Source organism: Equus quagga, chromosome 2 (genome assembly GCF_021613505.1).
Source record: "Equus quagga isolate Etosha38 chromosome 2, UCLA_HA_Equagga_1.0, whole genome shotgun sequence".
Taxonomy (NCBI): domain Eukaryota; kingdom Metazoa; phylum Chordata; class Mammalia; order Perissodactyla; family Equidae; genus Equus; species Equus quagga.
The window spans coordinates 171,479,709-171,493,739 of record NC_060268.1 but is presented as its reverse complement, the minus strand read 5'-3'; the positions used below and the strand labels follow the sequence as shown (position 1 = coordinate 171,493,739).

The following is a 14,031-nucleotide window of genomic DNA, read 5'->3' as shown; positions in this document are numbered from 1 at the left end:
TCAAAGAAGAGTCACGAGGGTGTGCAGGTAGGTCTCTGACCTCTTCCCTTCAGCAAACTTGTGTATCTGAGTCGGGTCCAGCACACAGGCATTTGTTCATGTCTTCCGCTGGCAGCTAATCACCACCTTTTTCCTGATGGAGGGCCCAGAGTGTGCATGGGCTTCTCCGGTACTCCTCTTCCCTCCTCAGACCTTGACAGCCTTGCACATCTGTGCCATCCAGGGTGGCTCTCAGATCTCTTTGTCTGTCCTCAGTCTCTCTCTCAACGACCAGAGCTGGAGAGTAGGGGTGGACCGCCCTTGTGTTGAGGCTCCCAGGGATTCTCCACTGTTAGTTCATGCTTGGCTTTTAATGATTGATGACAACTTCTGTTGTTTTCTTACCAGCTTTTGTGGCTGCCATCACCAAAGGAGAAACAGTTCCTGTGTCTTTTCTTTCCTTAGAGGAGCTTGTCACTCTTTGGAATTTGTTTCTCCTGTTTGGACGTTGCAAATGTAAAACACAGTCACCTCAGGTCTCTGATGAGCTCAAAAAATTGATTATGTAGGTTAACCAGCTTTTTGTTATTGTAAGGGTGGGACTGATTCTAAGTGGAGGTGGAACTTCACTGTGACCTTCTAATAACTTTGTTATCACTGAATTCAGTAACAGTCAAGAAGGTGTTAAATTTCAAAGAAAAATTCACCTATAGTCTCAACGCTAATGTTAAAATGTTAGTGTATCATGTTTTTACTAATTTCAGTATAGTTTGCGGCTAAATTGGTGTGGGTACTTGCTGCTCAACCCTCTCGTGAATCCTCTAGGCCTCCTTCCTAGAGAGCTCCTCTCTCTCCTTTGAAGTGGTCCCAGGTAGAGGTTTCTAAAGGCTTAACAGCTGCTGGGTCAGCGGTTGAAGGAATCCTCTGAAGTTCTTGTTAAAGATGTACAGTCTGGAAAGTTTCTGAGTCAGGACGTTGGAATATGGCAAAGGAATCTGCATCAAGAAACCCGTTAGGTGATGTGCCTGTGGAAATGTGCCATTGTTCCTCACCCTGGTCTGTGTCTTAAGCAAGGAGTGGTGTCATTTTTTGTTTAAATATAAGGTGGTGCTATTGCTGAAGCCACTGAACGTGTTTGCACCACCAAAGTGCAGTCTGGATTAGAAGCATCTGTGTAAACCTCGATAACAGAAATAGCAAAGCACAGTTTAAGTATCTAATGAAGGGGGATTGATGGAACAGACGATGGTGTGTGCAGAGGTCATTAAAATTAGGTTGTAGAAGTATATTTGACCTGGGAAGTGTTGATGACATATGGCTGAACGATAAAAGCAGTTTACAAAATAATGTAATTCCATATTTGTTAAAATATACACACACGCACACACACAAGAACAGGAGAAAATGTTAATAGTTATTTACCAATGTTGATAGTGGTTATTTTTCTCTAATTACATTTCACATTTTTTTAAATTTCGGTGAGCCTGTATTACTTCTGTGAAGATACGTTACTGGCCTTGTTATGTTTATTAGATCCTTCCCTCCCTTCCTTTCTTCCTCTCTCTCTCATTTTATTTGCAAAAGTCATTTCTTCACTTGAAGACAACCAAAATGTTTTTGTGAACATAAAAGCACATATTCTTAAATTTTTTTACGTTTTGTTTTGATGGGATGGGGATGGGACATAGGAAAGAAGGGATATAAGTATGAAATTGTGGAACTTGTCTGTATTTTACACCTGCAGTGTCTAATTTGGTAGCCACTAGCCACATGTAACAAAATTAAAATGAAATAAATATTCAATTCCTTATTTTCGTTAAATGCATTTCAGGTTCCCAGTAGCCACATGCATGGCCAGTGGCCACCATATTGGACAGTTCAGATGCAGGACATTTCCATCATTGTGGAAAGTTCTTTTGGGCAGTACTGACCTAGATCATAGTATATTTAAGGTTATTGGCTGGTAAAATTATTTAAATAAATCATGCTGTTTTAATATGCATCTAATTAGAGTAACTGACCAGGCTTCTTTATCTAGCTTTCAAAATTAAAGATAGCAAGCTTCTGTTCTCCTTCCTTCCTGCAAAGGTTTGGTGTGTGTATCAAACCTGACCCTTCCTTTCTTGCTGTAAGGCATTTCTCACCTTTTACTTATTAAGGAATATACTCAGTAAGTAAATTGTGTGTGTGTGTGTATTAATTTATTTATTTGGTGAAATTTAACGGGTTGAGTCTGTAAAAGTGGGTGCCAAAATTATTTTGTTTTTAAATAATGATACATAAGATTATCATCTAGTTCTGCATTTTTTAACTTTAAAATTTTTCTTTAAAACTGCTGTCTACAAAATAACATCTGTATGAAGTTATTTATTACAACATTGTGGTAACAAAAGATTAGCAACAAGCTATTAATATGGAGACTAATTAATACATTCAAACATTGTACTTAGAAAATAGATTTCTTAAAGAGTGGTTTCAGGAGCTCCGAGGGTCCCTGAAATCCTTTCAGGGGGTCCGCAAAATCAACACTGTTTTTCTAATACTACTAAGATATTATTTGCGCTTTTCACTAGGTTGATATTTGTTCTGATGGTGCAAAAACACTGGTGGGTAAAACTAGTGTTGCCTTAGCCCGAATCTTCACTTCCACACACTCGCAGTAGAAAACAAAAGCATTCCGGTTAAGAACGTCCTAGATGAAGTGGTGAAAGTTACTAATTTTATTAAATTCTGACTTTGAGTATACCTAAAAAAATATTCTTTGTGAAGAAATGGGAAGCTGCGTACCAAAGTAACAATGATTGTTTTGAGAAAAAGCCCTTGTGTCGTTTTGAGCTAAACTAGCTGGGTTTTTTTCCCCCCTCTAGAACACTATTTTTATTTGAAAGAATGAGTGACTGACAAACTGTGGTTATTTGGACTTTGTTATTTGACCCACATTTTCTCAAAAATGAATGAAGTCTATGACTTCCAGGAAAACAGCTGACAGTATTTGTTGCCAATGATAAAATCTGAGCTTTGAAGTGAAAATTAGAGTTTTGGAAAACACGTATCTACCATGATGACCTTGATAGTTTCCCAATACTTATAAAGACTTCTGATGAGATAGGTGGTGATATTAACAAATATAATTTTTTTAAATGTTGTATAGTGAAATTTGTCGACGTTTGGAAGTTCTGCTTAGCTCAGTGAGTCAGTATTTTCCAAATGACCAATTCGTGATGTTATAAAATGTCTGTAAAAGCGCCGTCAAAGTAGGAGCTAGAACAGTGGGTTTTAATGTAATGGAGTACAAAGTTTCAGATTTCATTGATAGTTTCAGATTTCATGTTGCAACTATTAAGAAACTACCACTTGTCAAGTTTCAAAGAATATCCACAATTGTCTGAAAAGGCTATTAAATATACCTTCCTTTTCTGTCTACATATTTGTGCGAGGGTTGGTTTTCTTCATTTACTTCAACCAAAACAGCACGTCACAGCTGATTCAGTACAGAAGCCGACAGAGAATCCAGGTGTCTTCCATTAAGCCAGACTCTAAAGAGACTTGCAGAAATGTAGAAACAATACTGCTCTTCTTACCATTAAAAAAAAAAAAGTTATTAACATATAACTGTAGTTTATAATATAAAATATGTAACCATATTTTAGTATTAAAATATGTTAAAGTGCAATGCGTTTATAGTCATTTTAGAATGAATTAACACGTATTTTTAAAACCCAGTTTTAATTTCTAATATGGTAAATATGATAGATATAACCCACAGTATAAACAAAAGCTTTTTGGAATCTAGTTATTTTTAAGAATTTAAAGAGTTCCTGAGACCAGAATGCTTGACAATCACTAGAATAAAACTGTCTCCAAGATGCATTGTTAGGAAAAGTGCAGATCAGTGTGATTGTGTGTTAGCATCTGTGTGGAAAGGGATATAAATGGGACACTTCTGTTCTTGTATGTGTGTAAAATTCTTCTGGAAGAATATAGAGGAATTAAGTGTCGGTTGGTTCAAGGAGGAAGGGATGACAGGTAAACTCTTTAAACTTTTTTGAACTCATTTGAATTTTAAACCAGATGAATGCATTACTCATTTAAAAAAAGAAGAAATTAAAACATTCCTACCAGCTATATTATAAATTTCAGGGACTCTAGGTCTGTTATGAAAAGTTGGAGTCATGGTTATTTTTCTGCTGCTTGCTTTTTCTTGTTTTGTTTGAGAAGAAAATGAAGCTTGCTTATTTTAAGGGTAAAAAATTTCGTTTAATGTCCAAGCCAAATACATTCATGTTGAAATAATGTAAATAAAATAGGTTGCAATTTCCCCAGTGGGGCCCAAAGTATACTGGACTTAAGTTTTAAAGAGGAGTAACTTGATTAATTTTTTTTCATTTAAACAGCAGTTATTTCTAAGTTCCTAGTAAAGAGATTGGATTTATTTTAGAGGACTTATAGTTTATAGTCCTGTTATTTAAAAGGTTTTGAATAAGTGCTGCATGAAATGTGGAAGTATAAAAAGCTAAGTAAATGTTCCGACATTTGATTCTTTACAAAAAGTCCTTTTTAATACTCATAACCTTTGAGGCTTTGGGAATTCTTGAAAAGAATAAAGAATTCAATTTTATTTATTCTGTCTGCTATTACGTGTGCCTTTTGATCAGTGTTCATACTTTTACCTTGTGGATAAATGAAGTGTCCTTTTTATGAAAAGGGAAAATTATTTTAATGCAAAAACTCTTTCTTTTCTTTTTTCATATAATACTTCTAAAATTTATTTTTTGAATACTGAAATATCATTTCCAGAGTTCTTTGAAGCAGTTTAGAGAAAGATATTACATGTGATTCTGTTCATTAGTTATAAAAATTTGCTCATCATGTGGAACCATTTTCTGCAACTTCTTTAGTTAACAAAGAATGCCTTTAATAATGTTAATGGATTTTTCTGAAGTCTTAGACAAGCAGGTAGTTAATTCAGAAAGGAGTTTACTTACTCTTACTAGTTACATATGCATGTTTGACATTTTCAAAACACACATTGTTTTCTTTGATTCTTAGCATATCTTGGAAGTAGCACAGTTAGTATTTTTCCTCTTTTGTGTGTATGGAAATTGAAATTCAGGGAGCTAAATGAGTTGCTTAATGTCATACAGCCTTATGAAATAGTAAAATAGCAATTTAGATTTAAACAAGCCTAGATTAGATTTAGGTTTAAAGACTGTCCTTGCCAAAAATGCGTTTCTCTCTCCCAGGCTCTGTGGTCAGCGTTGGTGATACTGCTGATATAAAGGCAAGACATGGATCTTGTGCTTCAGGGGCTTAAAGTTTAGTGGCAGAGACTACTCCGTGGGGGAAGTGAATAAGTGCGATGGTGTCCCATTGAAGGGCCATATAGCTCAGATAGTTTTGAGGAAGTGACACAAATCTTGAAGGATGAACAGGAGATAGGCAGGGCGAGTCTGGTTACGGGGCGGTGATGAAGGTGTTCAGGTGGAGAATGAGTCAGAGGCCTAGAACAGCACACTGATGTTGTTTGGGAACTGTTACTACTTCCATATGGTCACTGTGCTGGGTTACATGTGAAAAGGAGCGCGATGTGAAAGCAGACAGGTAGATAGTGTGCCCTAAATTGGAAGTTTGAACTTTTTTCTAAAGGTTTCAGGGTGCTAAAAAAAGGAATGTAAATAGTTGGAAGGACTCAGATTGGCCAAGGTTTGAGTCTTTGTTCTTGGGTTTATTAGCTGTGGGACTGTAGTCACGTGACTGTTTCTGAGCTCCAGTTGACTCATATGTAAAATGGAAATAGTGTTCAATTTGAAGGCCGTTAAGAAGACTAAGAAAAATAGACGTAAAAACAGCACCTAGGGTGCACCCAACCTGTAAGTAGGTACTTGAGTGGAAGATGAATTAGAAGTAAGGACAGTTCACTACACATATTCTGAGCTTCTAAGTAGAACTGAGAAAAATTTGAATTAAATCTTATTTTGAAATAGTATTGGAACATTTGGTTATTTCTAAAACAGCTGAAATGGTTTTATAATTTTAATGTTTAATATTTAGGAATCTTTCAGTGTGGCATTTCCTTGTATCCTTGTTTGAAAGTAAGACTTTCTGTATATGATTTGGTTGTCAGGTTAGGGGACTGCCCTGCGTAAGACCTGTGTAGAATCTGGTTTGTTTATGAGGTTTTGTGCCATGCCCATTCCCCCAACTCCCTGGCCCAGGAATGAATTCTTAGCTGGAATACCTGGATCTGTCATCTCCTAACACTCTAATTTTAGGCAAATTACTGGCGCATTTGTGTGTTTCTTCAATGTCAAAATGATACCTAATTAATTTAGCTCTAGAGAATAAAATAAAATAGCATATGGATGCGTTTTTGTAAAAAATAGTATGTTAGTCTGCTTGGGCTGCCATGACAAAATATCACAGACTGGGTGGCTTACGCAAAAGAATTTTATTTCTCACCATTCTGAGGCTGGGAAGTCCCAGAGTAAGGTGCCAGCTGGATTGGTTCCTGATGAGAGCTCTCTTCGTGGCTTGTAGATGGCCTCTGCTCACTCTGTGCTCACATGGTCTTTCCTCTGGGTGTGCAGAGAGAGAGACCATGTTAGTACAACCAAGTTAGTACAGAACTCAGAATATTACTGTGCCTAAGGTAATTATTGAGTCTGCGCCACTTCCTTGATTTTCTTTCCCCCATTCCAGGCCCAAATATAGTTTGGTTCCTATAGAAAATGTCTACATAGTTCAGCGATAATTTTAAAAATCTATCATTTACCTTACTTGTGAATGTACCTTTTTACTCATTAATACAGCAAGCCTTTTAACTAACATGGTAAAGTTGCACAGTTTTTAAAGACAGCTAAACCAAACCTCAGTTTTGCATAGCAGATCTTGGAACAGAGATCTAAATCTTAACTGAACTTTAGGCTATAAACCTCCTCCCTTTCTTTATTGTGGATTTCAGTGTGAATTTTGACTTAGACTTCTAAGTCTGTGTGCATTTTAGGTTGTGGTGGAAGGTCTTTATACCTGGTTTCCCAGAATGATCACATTTGTGTTCTTTCTTACAGGCCAGCCCTCCAGATCTCTATATTGAAAGGTTTAATATAGCTCTTGGACAATATATGGGAGCATTGCAGAGCATTGTGCCTCTTTTCATTTATATGGTAAGTCAGAGCTGTCTCCCCCTTTCCAATACCTCAGTTTATTGGTCTGAGCACAGATAGATGCAGAGAGTTAAGCATGTTCTATTTTTCTTTTACTATATGTTATGTTTGAAATGGAAATTAATCTATTTCAGTAATGTTTGATAGTGTTGACATAGAAGAATTATTTACCCTTTTACTTTTCTAAAGTTTCATGAATAACATTGCTGAATAGACAATTAGGCATTAATAGTCAGCAGTCACCCAGTTAGCGTTTATTTTATTTCTGCCAAATGGAAGATACTGTGCTTGGAAAATAAAGATATATAAGAAAGATTTCTTGTCTTCAGAAAGTAGAGAGTTAAGACATGTATCTGAAAACGTGATGTGTGATAAATACCAAGTAAGTCATTCCGTAAAAAGTAGAACAGTGAAGTGTGCTTCCATTCTGATGCTCGCTTTCATTCGGAGAATTAATGCCATGAGTCTAATTTGTAGTCTCTTGCCTTTGTTGCTTATCCTCCCCCCCTCAAATATATAAAGTATAGAATCTTAATGTTAGTGTTCCTGTTGAACAGAGGGGCCCTTAGAAACCATTGTCCCAATTCCTCTTGGTTTATTAGGTTAGGGAATGGGATGTTTAGGTTGATTCCATGTTCTGTGGTGTAAAGATCGCTAATGTGGGATACCATCCTCAAAATGATTTATTCTCCATAAGATATACTTTATTTAAAAAAACAAAACAGAACATTGGGAGAAATCTGTATTATCAACAGAGGACTATCATTTAAATAATTTATGAAAGATATTTCAGTAGAAAAATATGCAGTTAAAAATAATGACGTCTGTATGTTATTTTGAGAAAAATCTTCCCAAGTTACAACATTAGGTGAAAAAGCAAGATGCAAAGCAATGTGTAATATTTCTTCATTAGCAAGTATATTTTTCTTTACTGGGGAAAAAAGCGCATACCCACATATATGCAAGCAACATTTTAGAAAGAATATTCAGAAGTTACCCCAGTGTAGGACGGGATCTTTGGGAATGGGACAGAGGGTCTGCTGTGGAAGGCTTGTTTTTATTGCACACCTTTTTGAGCGATTTTAGTTTGTAACCATGCGCATGTTATTTTTATACTTTTTAAAGAAAAAAAACCCTTCTGTTTAAGAATTGAGAGAATCAGTGAGCAACTTGTCAACATTCTTCTTTGTATTTTCCACTCCTATACATTGAGTTAACATCTAAACATGAACAAATTCAATCTTTTTTGACCTGCTAGTCATTCTAATCAGGATGCTTTTGGCTGTAAGAAACAGAATCCCTGATTTAAGTAAATAAGGAAAAGTCTTATCTCTTGTAATAAAACTCCAAAAGTAAGGCAGTCTCCAGCTTGGTTGAATCTCTGGTTCAACAGTCACCAGTGTTTCAGGTTCTTCTTTGTCTCTGCTGCGCATGTCGTCTGTTGCTCCTCATGATTGTAAGATCACTGTGACTTCTCGCTCAACCTAGGTTTCTGTCAGTCTGATTGGGCTACCTTGGGTCACGTGTCTGCCTTTGAACCAAGGTCCATCCATAGGGAATGCCATAAGCTGAATGACTTAGACTAATCACTGAGGTGGAATGTATGTTGGGGAGTCAGCCAGTGTATGTCCACTGCCTGCTTTCAGCCTAGATCATTGATAAATGGGGGACCTTTCATTAGTGTTTTCTGATGTTGCCTTTAGATGACAGTGTAGTGTTTTTAAAGGGCATATTAAGTGCATGTCACACAGTGTGGTTCATATGTCTGTACATCTCTGTCTAGTTAATGTTGGGTATCCTCCTGTTCTTTTGGAGGTGTATGGTTCGTTGCATTTTATATTTATGTGCTTTTAACCTCATGCCGGAAAGACGTATAACTAATAGTGGCAAGGCTTTTGTTTTTTGATGTTGAGTTTTTATGTTTAATTGATGCCTTTATGAATTGTTTCTTAAAATAATTTATTTTTTAGTGCTTCAGCTCATTAAACTAATCATTTCTCTCTAATCGATGCACTGAAAAATAATGTCTTTTTCAGAATAAGTTTTACATCGAAACCAAGCTTAACAGAGACTTAAAAGATGACCTTATAAAGCTGTTTACGGAACATGTTGCAGAAAAGCACATTTACAGCCTAATGCGTAAGTAATTCAACTTACAGGGTGCGATAACACTAGCAGTGATCTTTTTTGTTTTGTTTTGTTTTGGTGAGGATGATTGGCCCTGAGCTGACATCTGTTGCCAATCTTCCTCTTTTTTTTTTGTTTTTTTCCCTCCCCAAAGCCCCAGTACATAATTGTACATGCTAGTCATAGTCCTTCTAGTTCTCCTATGTAGGATGCTGTCACAGCATGGCTTGATGAATGCCCAGGATCCGAACTGGCAAACCCTGGGCTGCCAAAGCAGAGCGCGTGAACCCAACCACTATGCCACCGGGCTGGCCTCTATGATCTTTTTTTTTAGTGTTGAAGCCCATTTCTACAGAGTGAGACACTGATTGAAAACGTGACTTGAAGGCCACCTAGTGAGCTGGGAGCAGCTTAGCCATGTCATTGGACAATGCCTTCATATCTGGTCTGATGCTGGATGCCTTTTTTTTTCCGTTTGATAGTGGGGAAATATTAAGGGGTTCACCCCAACTTTGTTTCACTCTAGAAGGAGTGCAGTGCTATATCTTTGCAATGGTAGTATAGAATCCTGTCTGATTTTTACTTTTAAGTGCAAAAACTCTTCTCTAGTCTGGCTCTGTATTATTGACTGTATCCTAGGTAAGCTGTTTAGCCTCTGCTCCTGCATTTTCTCTTCTGTGAATTGTGATTTTTAAAATGTTTAACGTGGCTATCTATGCACATTAAGTAAGCCGGTCAAAGTGCCAAGTTCAGTTAGTTTTTCCTCTCCCCCCGTTGTCGGGCCCCCTGCCCCTCACAGAGGTAGCATCTTATCCTACCTTTCCTCAAAGAATACACCTCTCCACGTGGAGTTTAGGAAGACCCTGCAACCTACTGTTGCAGCATCCTTTTAAAGCTCATAGTTTATGCATATCATCAAGTTATTTTTTAGAATTTGGCACATATTCTGGATTTGCAGTATGTATTTTTACTTTCCTAATAGTCATAATTAATTTCTACCACAATGAACTTTTACCAGAATTGGCAAAAGGATTGTTCTAAACTTGACCACAAACTCTTTTTTCGTTTTTGAGTTTAAATTAACAGAAAGAATTGTTAAAATAGGGCCAGTTTATTTTAGAAAGGCAAGATTTTCAGATAGTATTGTAGATGAAGATAATATATGTTTCATTATGATGTTCCCAGGAGATTCTAGAATCAGAATAAAGGCCTAGAATCGTGAGAGTTTGACTTTTTTTTTTTTTAAAGGTTGGGCAGATATTTACAAATGTCTTTAGACATTATCTCATGGGGTATTTCAGCTATTATAACCATTTGAGTATCACCTCTAATGTTAATATTGTCTTCTGCTTTTATTGTAAGATAGAGCCCAGCATTTTAGAGTCTTTCCTGTTCAAATTCTGTAGAGAAATGCTACCATTTGTTAGAGAAGCTTATTCACTATGTAAATATGTTTTTTATGTTTGTCAGTAATTTGGAAGTCAGTTTTATTGGGCATATACAAAGAGAATATTCAGAGAGAATATAGTAGTCCAGATCTGGTGAGAGAAAACATAAACAGATTATTCCTTCCTTTTGTTTTTTTTACGTAGTCTGATTTTCAATAAAAATTACACTTAAAGATGGGTATGCCTGTTCTTTTCCAAGTACACTGAAAAGGCCATTAAGCTTTTGAAAATGAGGGAAAACTGAGTTATCAGATATTTATTGAGCAGCTACCATGCACTGTACTTAGAGTAGGGGATACAAGAAACAACCGCTGGCCTCGCCACCGGGAGCTGGTTTGGGCTCTCTAACAAGGGACTCTATAAGTGTTTAATGATGTTATGTGGACGGTCATCAAAAAGACTTTTTTAAACACACACATGCTGCTTACTATGTGGTGTAGGACCTGTTCTAGATTGTTTACCAATATTATTTATTTCTTATAACTCTGTAAGGTAGGTACAGTCATTACCTCCATTTTACAGGTGGGGAAACTAAGGCACAGAGAGGTTAAAATTAAACCAGAAAAACACAACTGTTAAGAATTGATGTCTTGTCTCCAGCTACACATTTTCCTATACTCACCCCCTCAGTTCAACAAAACAAATAACTATACTCAGTTTCTATAATTGTCTGAAATCTGATCAGTAGTTTCCTTCTTGTGGCTTCAGATACGTTTGGAAATGCTAGTGTTTCATTTATTATTGCTGTGTGACGGATCACCCCAAAGCACCGTGGCTGAAAGTAGTGGCTGTCTCTCATTTGGCTCACATCCTCGGTCTGGCCAGGGCTTGGTGGGGCAGCGTCTCGCTGCTCTGCTCTGTGTTGGCTGATGCGACTTGACCAGGAGTTGGGGACTTGCAGGATGGCTCACTCAAATGGCTGGCAGGTTGTGCTGGATTTTGGGTCCTCTCTTGTGTCCTCCGAGAGGGAGCTTCCCAAGATAGAGGAAGTGGAAACTGCCCGTTTCCTAGGTCGTGGGCCCAGAAACTGGCCCAGTGTCACTTTTGCTGTATTCTGTTGGGCAGGCAGTTACAGAGCCCAGGTTCCAGGGGAGTGGACGTGGATACACCTCTCAATGCCAAAAGACTTTGGTGGCCATGTTTTAGAACCAGTACAGCAGGGCAGTGGACACCCTCTGTGCTAATAAATAATCGGTACTTGAATGCACAGTACTAGCAGTTGTTTCATGAATGAGGGCAGGGACTTCTCACTGCAGATCAAGGTAATTTTCTATCATCTCTCCATGGTATAATAATTTTTTCATACATATATGCTTCTAAAATGGCTTCTACTTTGGGCTGGTAGTAAAATTATTTTCCTTTGAAATGAATTCTTACTTTGCATTAAACTTTGAAAACTGCAGAAATGCTAGAGTCTACGTTAATCCAGGTTTCTACATTATGTGGTACTGTTGTATTGATGATTCTGAGCAAATATGACAAAATGGGTCAGTTAATGGTAGAAATTTCCTGAGAAAATGTACTGTGTTGAGTTGCAGTAGATTTATAGTTCAGTTTGCACGGAAGGTTTTAAAAACATTTCAGTTATTATCCTTAGGAGTTATCTTCTGCCTTTTAGTTGAGGCCCTTGTAGTTTGAGATTTTTGGTTTTAGTTTTGATTTTAAGAATTGCTTCTCAAAGTAATAAAGGAGAGAAGCTCCTGGGCAAGTTTGTAGCTCTGAGGAGTAATGGAAAGAGCGGAAGAGTTTGGTTCTGGTCCCAGTTGAGCTATTAAAAGCCATGTGACTTTCAAGAGGGCACTTAACCTCTGAGACTTTAGTGTCAAAGGGATTAGCGCTGGAAGTTCTCTAAGGTCCTATTCTAGTTTTAAAACTATTGACCGACTGACAGTTGGCCATCAGTGGGATTGTTGGAGGATCCTTGTTTCTTTTAAGTTATATAATTTTTGGAAGAAAACTGTTACTAAGGGTAAAACTTTATTAGTACCAGTTTGCATATAAAATCAGCATTTCGGTGGTGGCTTGGTGAAGTAGAAAGAATACAGAATTTAGAATGAAACACAAGTTCTTGGACCTCTTCTGCCACCTGCTAGCTCTGTGACTTTAGATGGATTATTCATTGTTTTTTGCTCCATTTGTAGCCTCAGTTTCCTTATCTGTAAAAAAAAAAAAAAGTAGATGAGGATAAAGCTTGTGAGAGAGTAAATTCTAAGTTAAAGCTTATGAGAATTAAGCATAATGCAAAGTACCTAAGACCTGATAAATACTCAATAAATATTTTCTTTCCTCTCATGCAACTGCTTCCTCCATAGTCCCATTCCTTTTTCTTTAAAAGGGGAGCTCAATTAGAAAATCTTTTAAACACTGTTTTCCTCCAATGAGTTTAGGTGGAAAGTATTTTAGTGAAATGTTATACCTTCTCAACTTTAATAATTTTTTGTTATTGAATATAATTATTTTCAATTGATTCATTCAAATTAATTTATATACTTTTTATGTATAATTTAGTCTGTGAATTTATCATTTCTTCATAGCTATCAGATTTGACATAGGTGATTGTAGTTATGTAGGGGTTATTTGCAAATGTATATATTTGACAACATAATGATGTGTGGTTGAGTGTGAAGAGTTCGTGAGAACAGGACTTACTGAAGGCCAGAATGATTGGTCAAAAAGTAGGATGATTGATTAATAGAGAGCGCACCTGGGTTTTGGGTGCATGTTGAAATTAGAACCTTGAGTAGAAGAGACTCTCAGAACTTCAACTTTAGAATTTGTTTTTAAAGGTTGCACTTCAAAATGTGATTTTCTGCAGTGCTTAACATTTGTCATCCTTACATTTATCTATGCCATTCAAAATTATAACTATCTACTGATGATAAAATCAGAAGGATAAACTTGAACAGTGCACCTCTGGCCTTCGTCATGTAAATTCAAATGTAACTCATGGTGTATGTTTGAAACCATAAAATCATTATAGGCAAGTGAGATGGTGTTCTCATTTTTAAAAAGGCATGGAGAGAAGAAAACAGCTTATACAATTCTACAAGCCTGGCTTAGAGTAAAATTATGCCAAGTTTTATGGGATTTTGGTTAGTACATTACAGGTCTTTGAGAGAGAAATTAAAAATGAACTGAGTCAGTAATATCTGTTGTATCCACTGAATAATAGAATTCATTTGTGTCTGTTAATGATGTTATATGGAGGAATTATTCCTATCCATTTAAAAATGTTTTTGTAGGATTTTTGTGTGGCAGTAGATAACCTAAAAGAAAACTGACTCTGTTGTCACGTTTGGTGTGGGTCACATGGT

General features: G+C 36.8%; 1 protein-coding gene across 1 annotated transcript in view; it reads left to right on the top strand.

Annotated features, from left to right (window-relative positions):
• CACUL1 (CDK2 associated cullin domain 1) overlaps window positions 1–14,031 on the top strand; it is a 63,079-nt gene that overhangs the window by 33,419 nt on the left and 15,629 nt on the right. Inside the window, 2 exon segments of the mRNA XM_046653213.1 lie at window positions 7,047–7,142; window positions 9,179–9,281. Coding sequence (XP_046509169.1) covers window positions 7,047–7,142; window positions 9,179–9,281 — 199 coding nt within the window.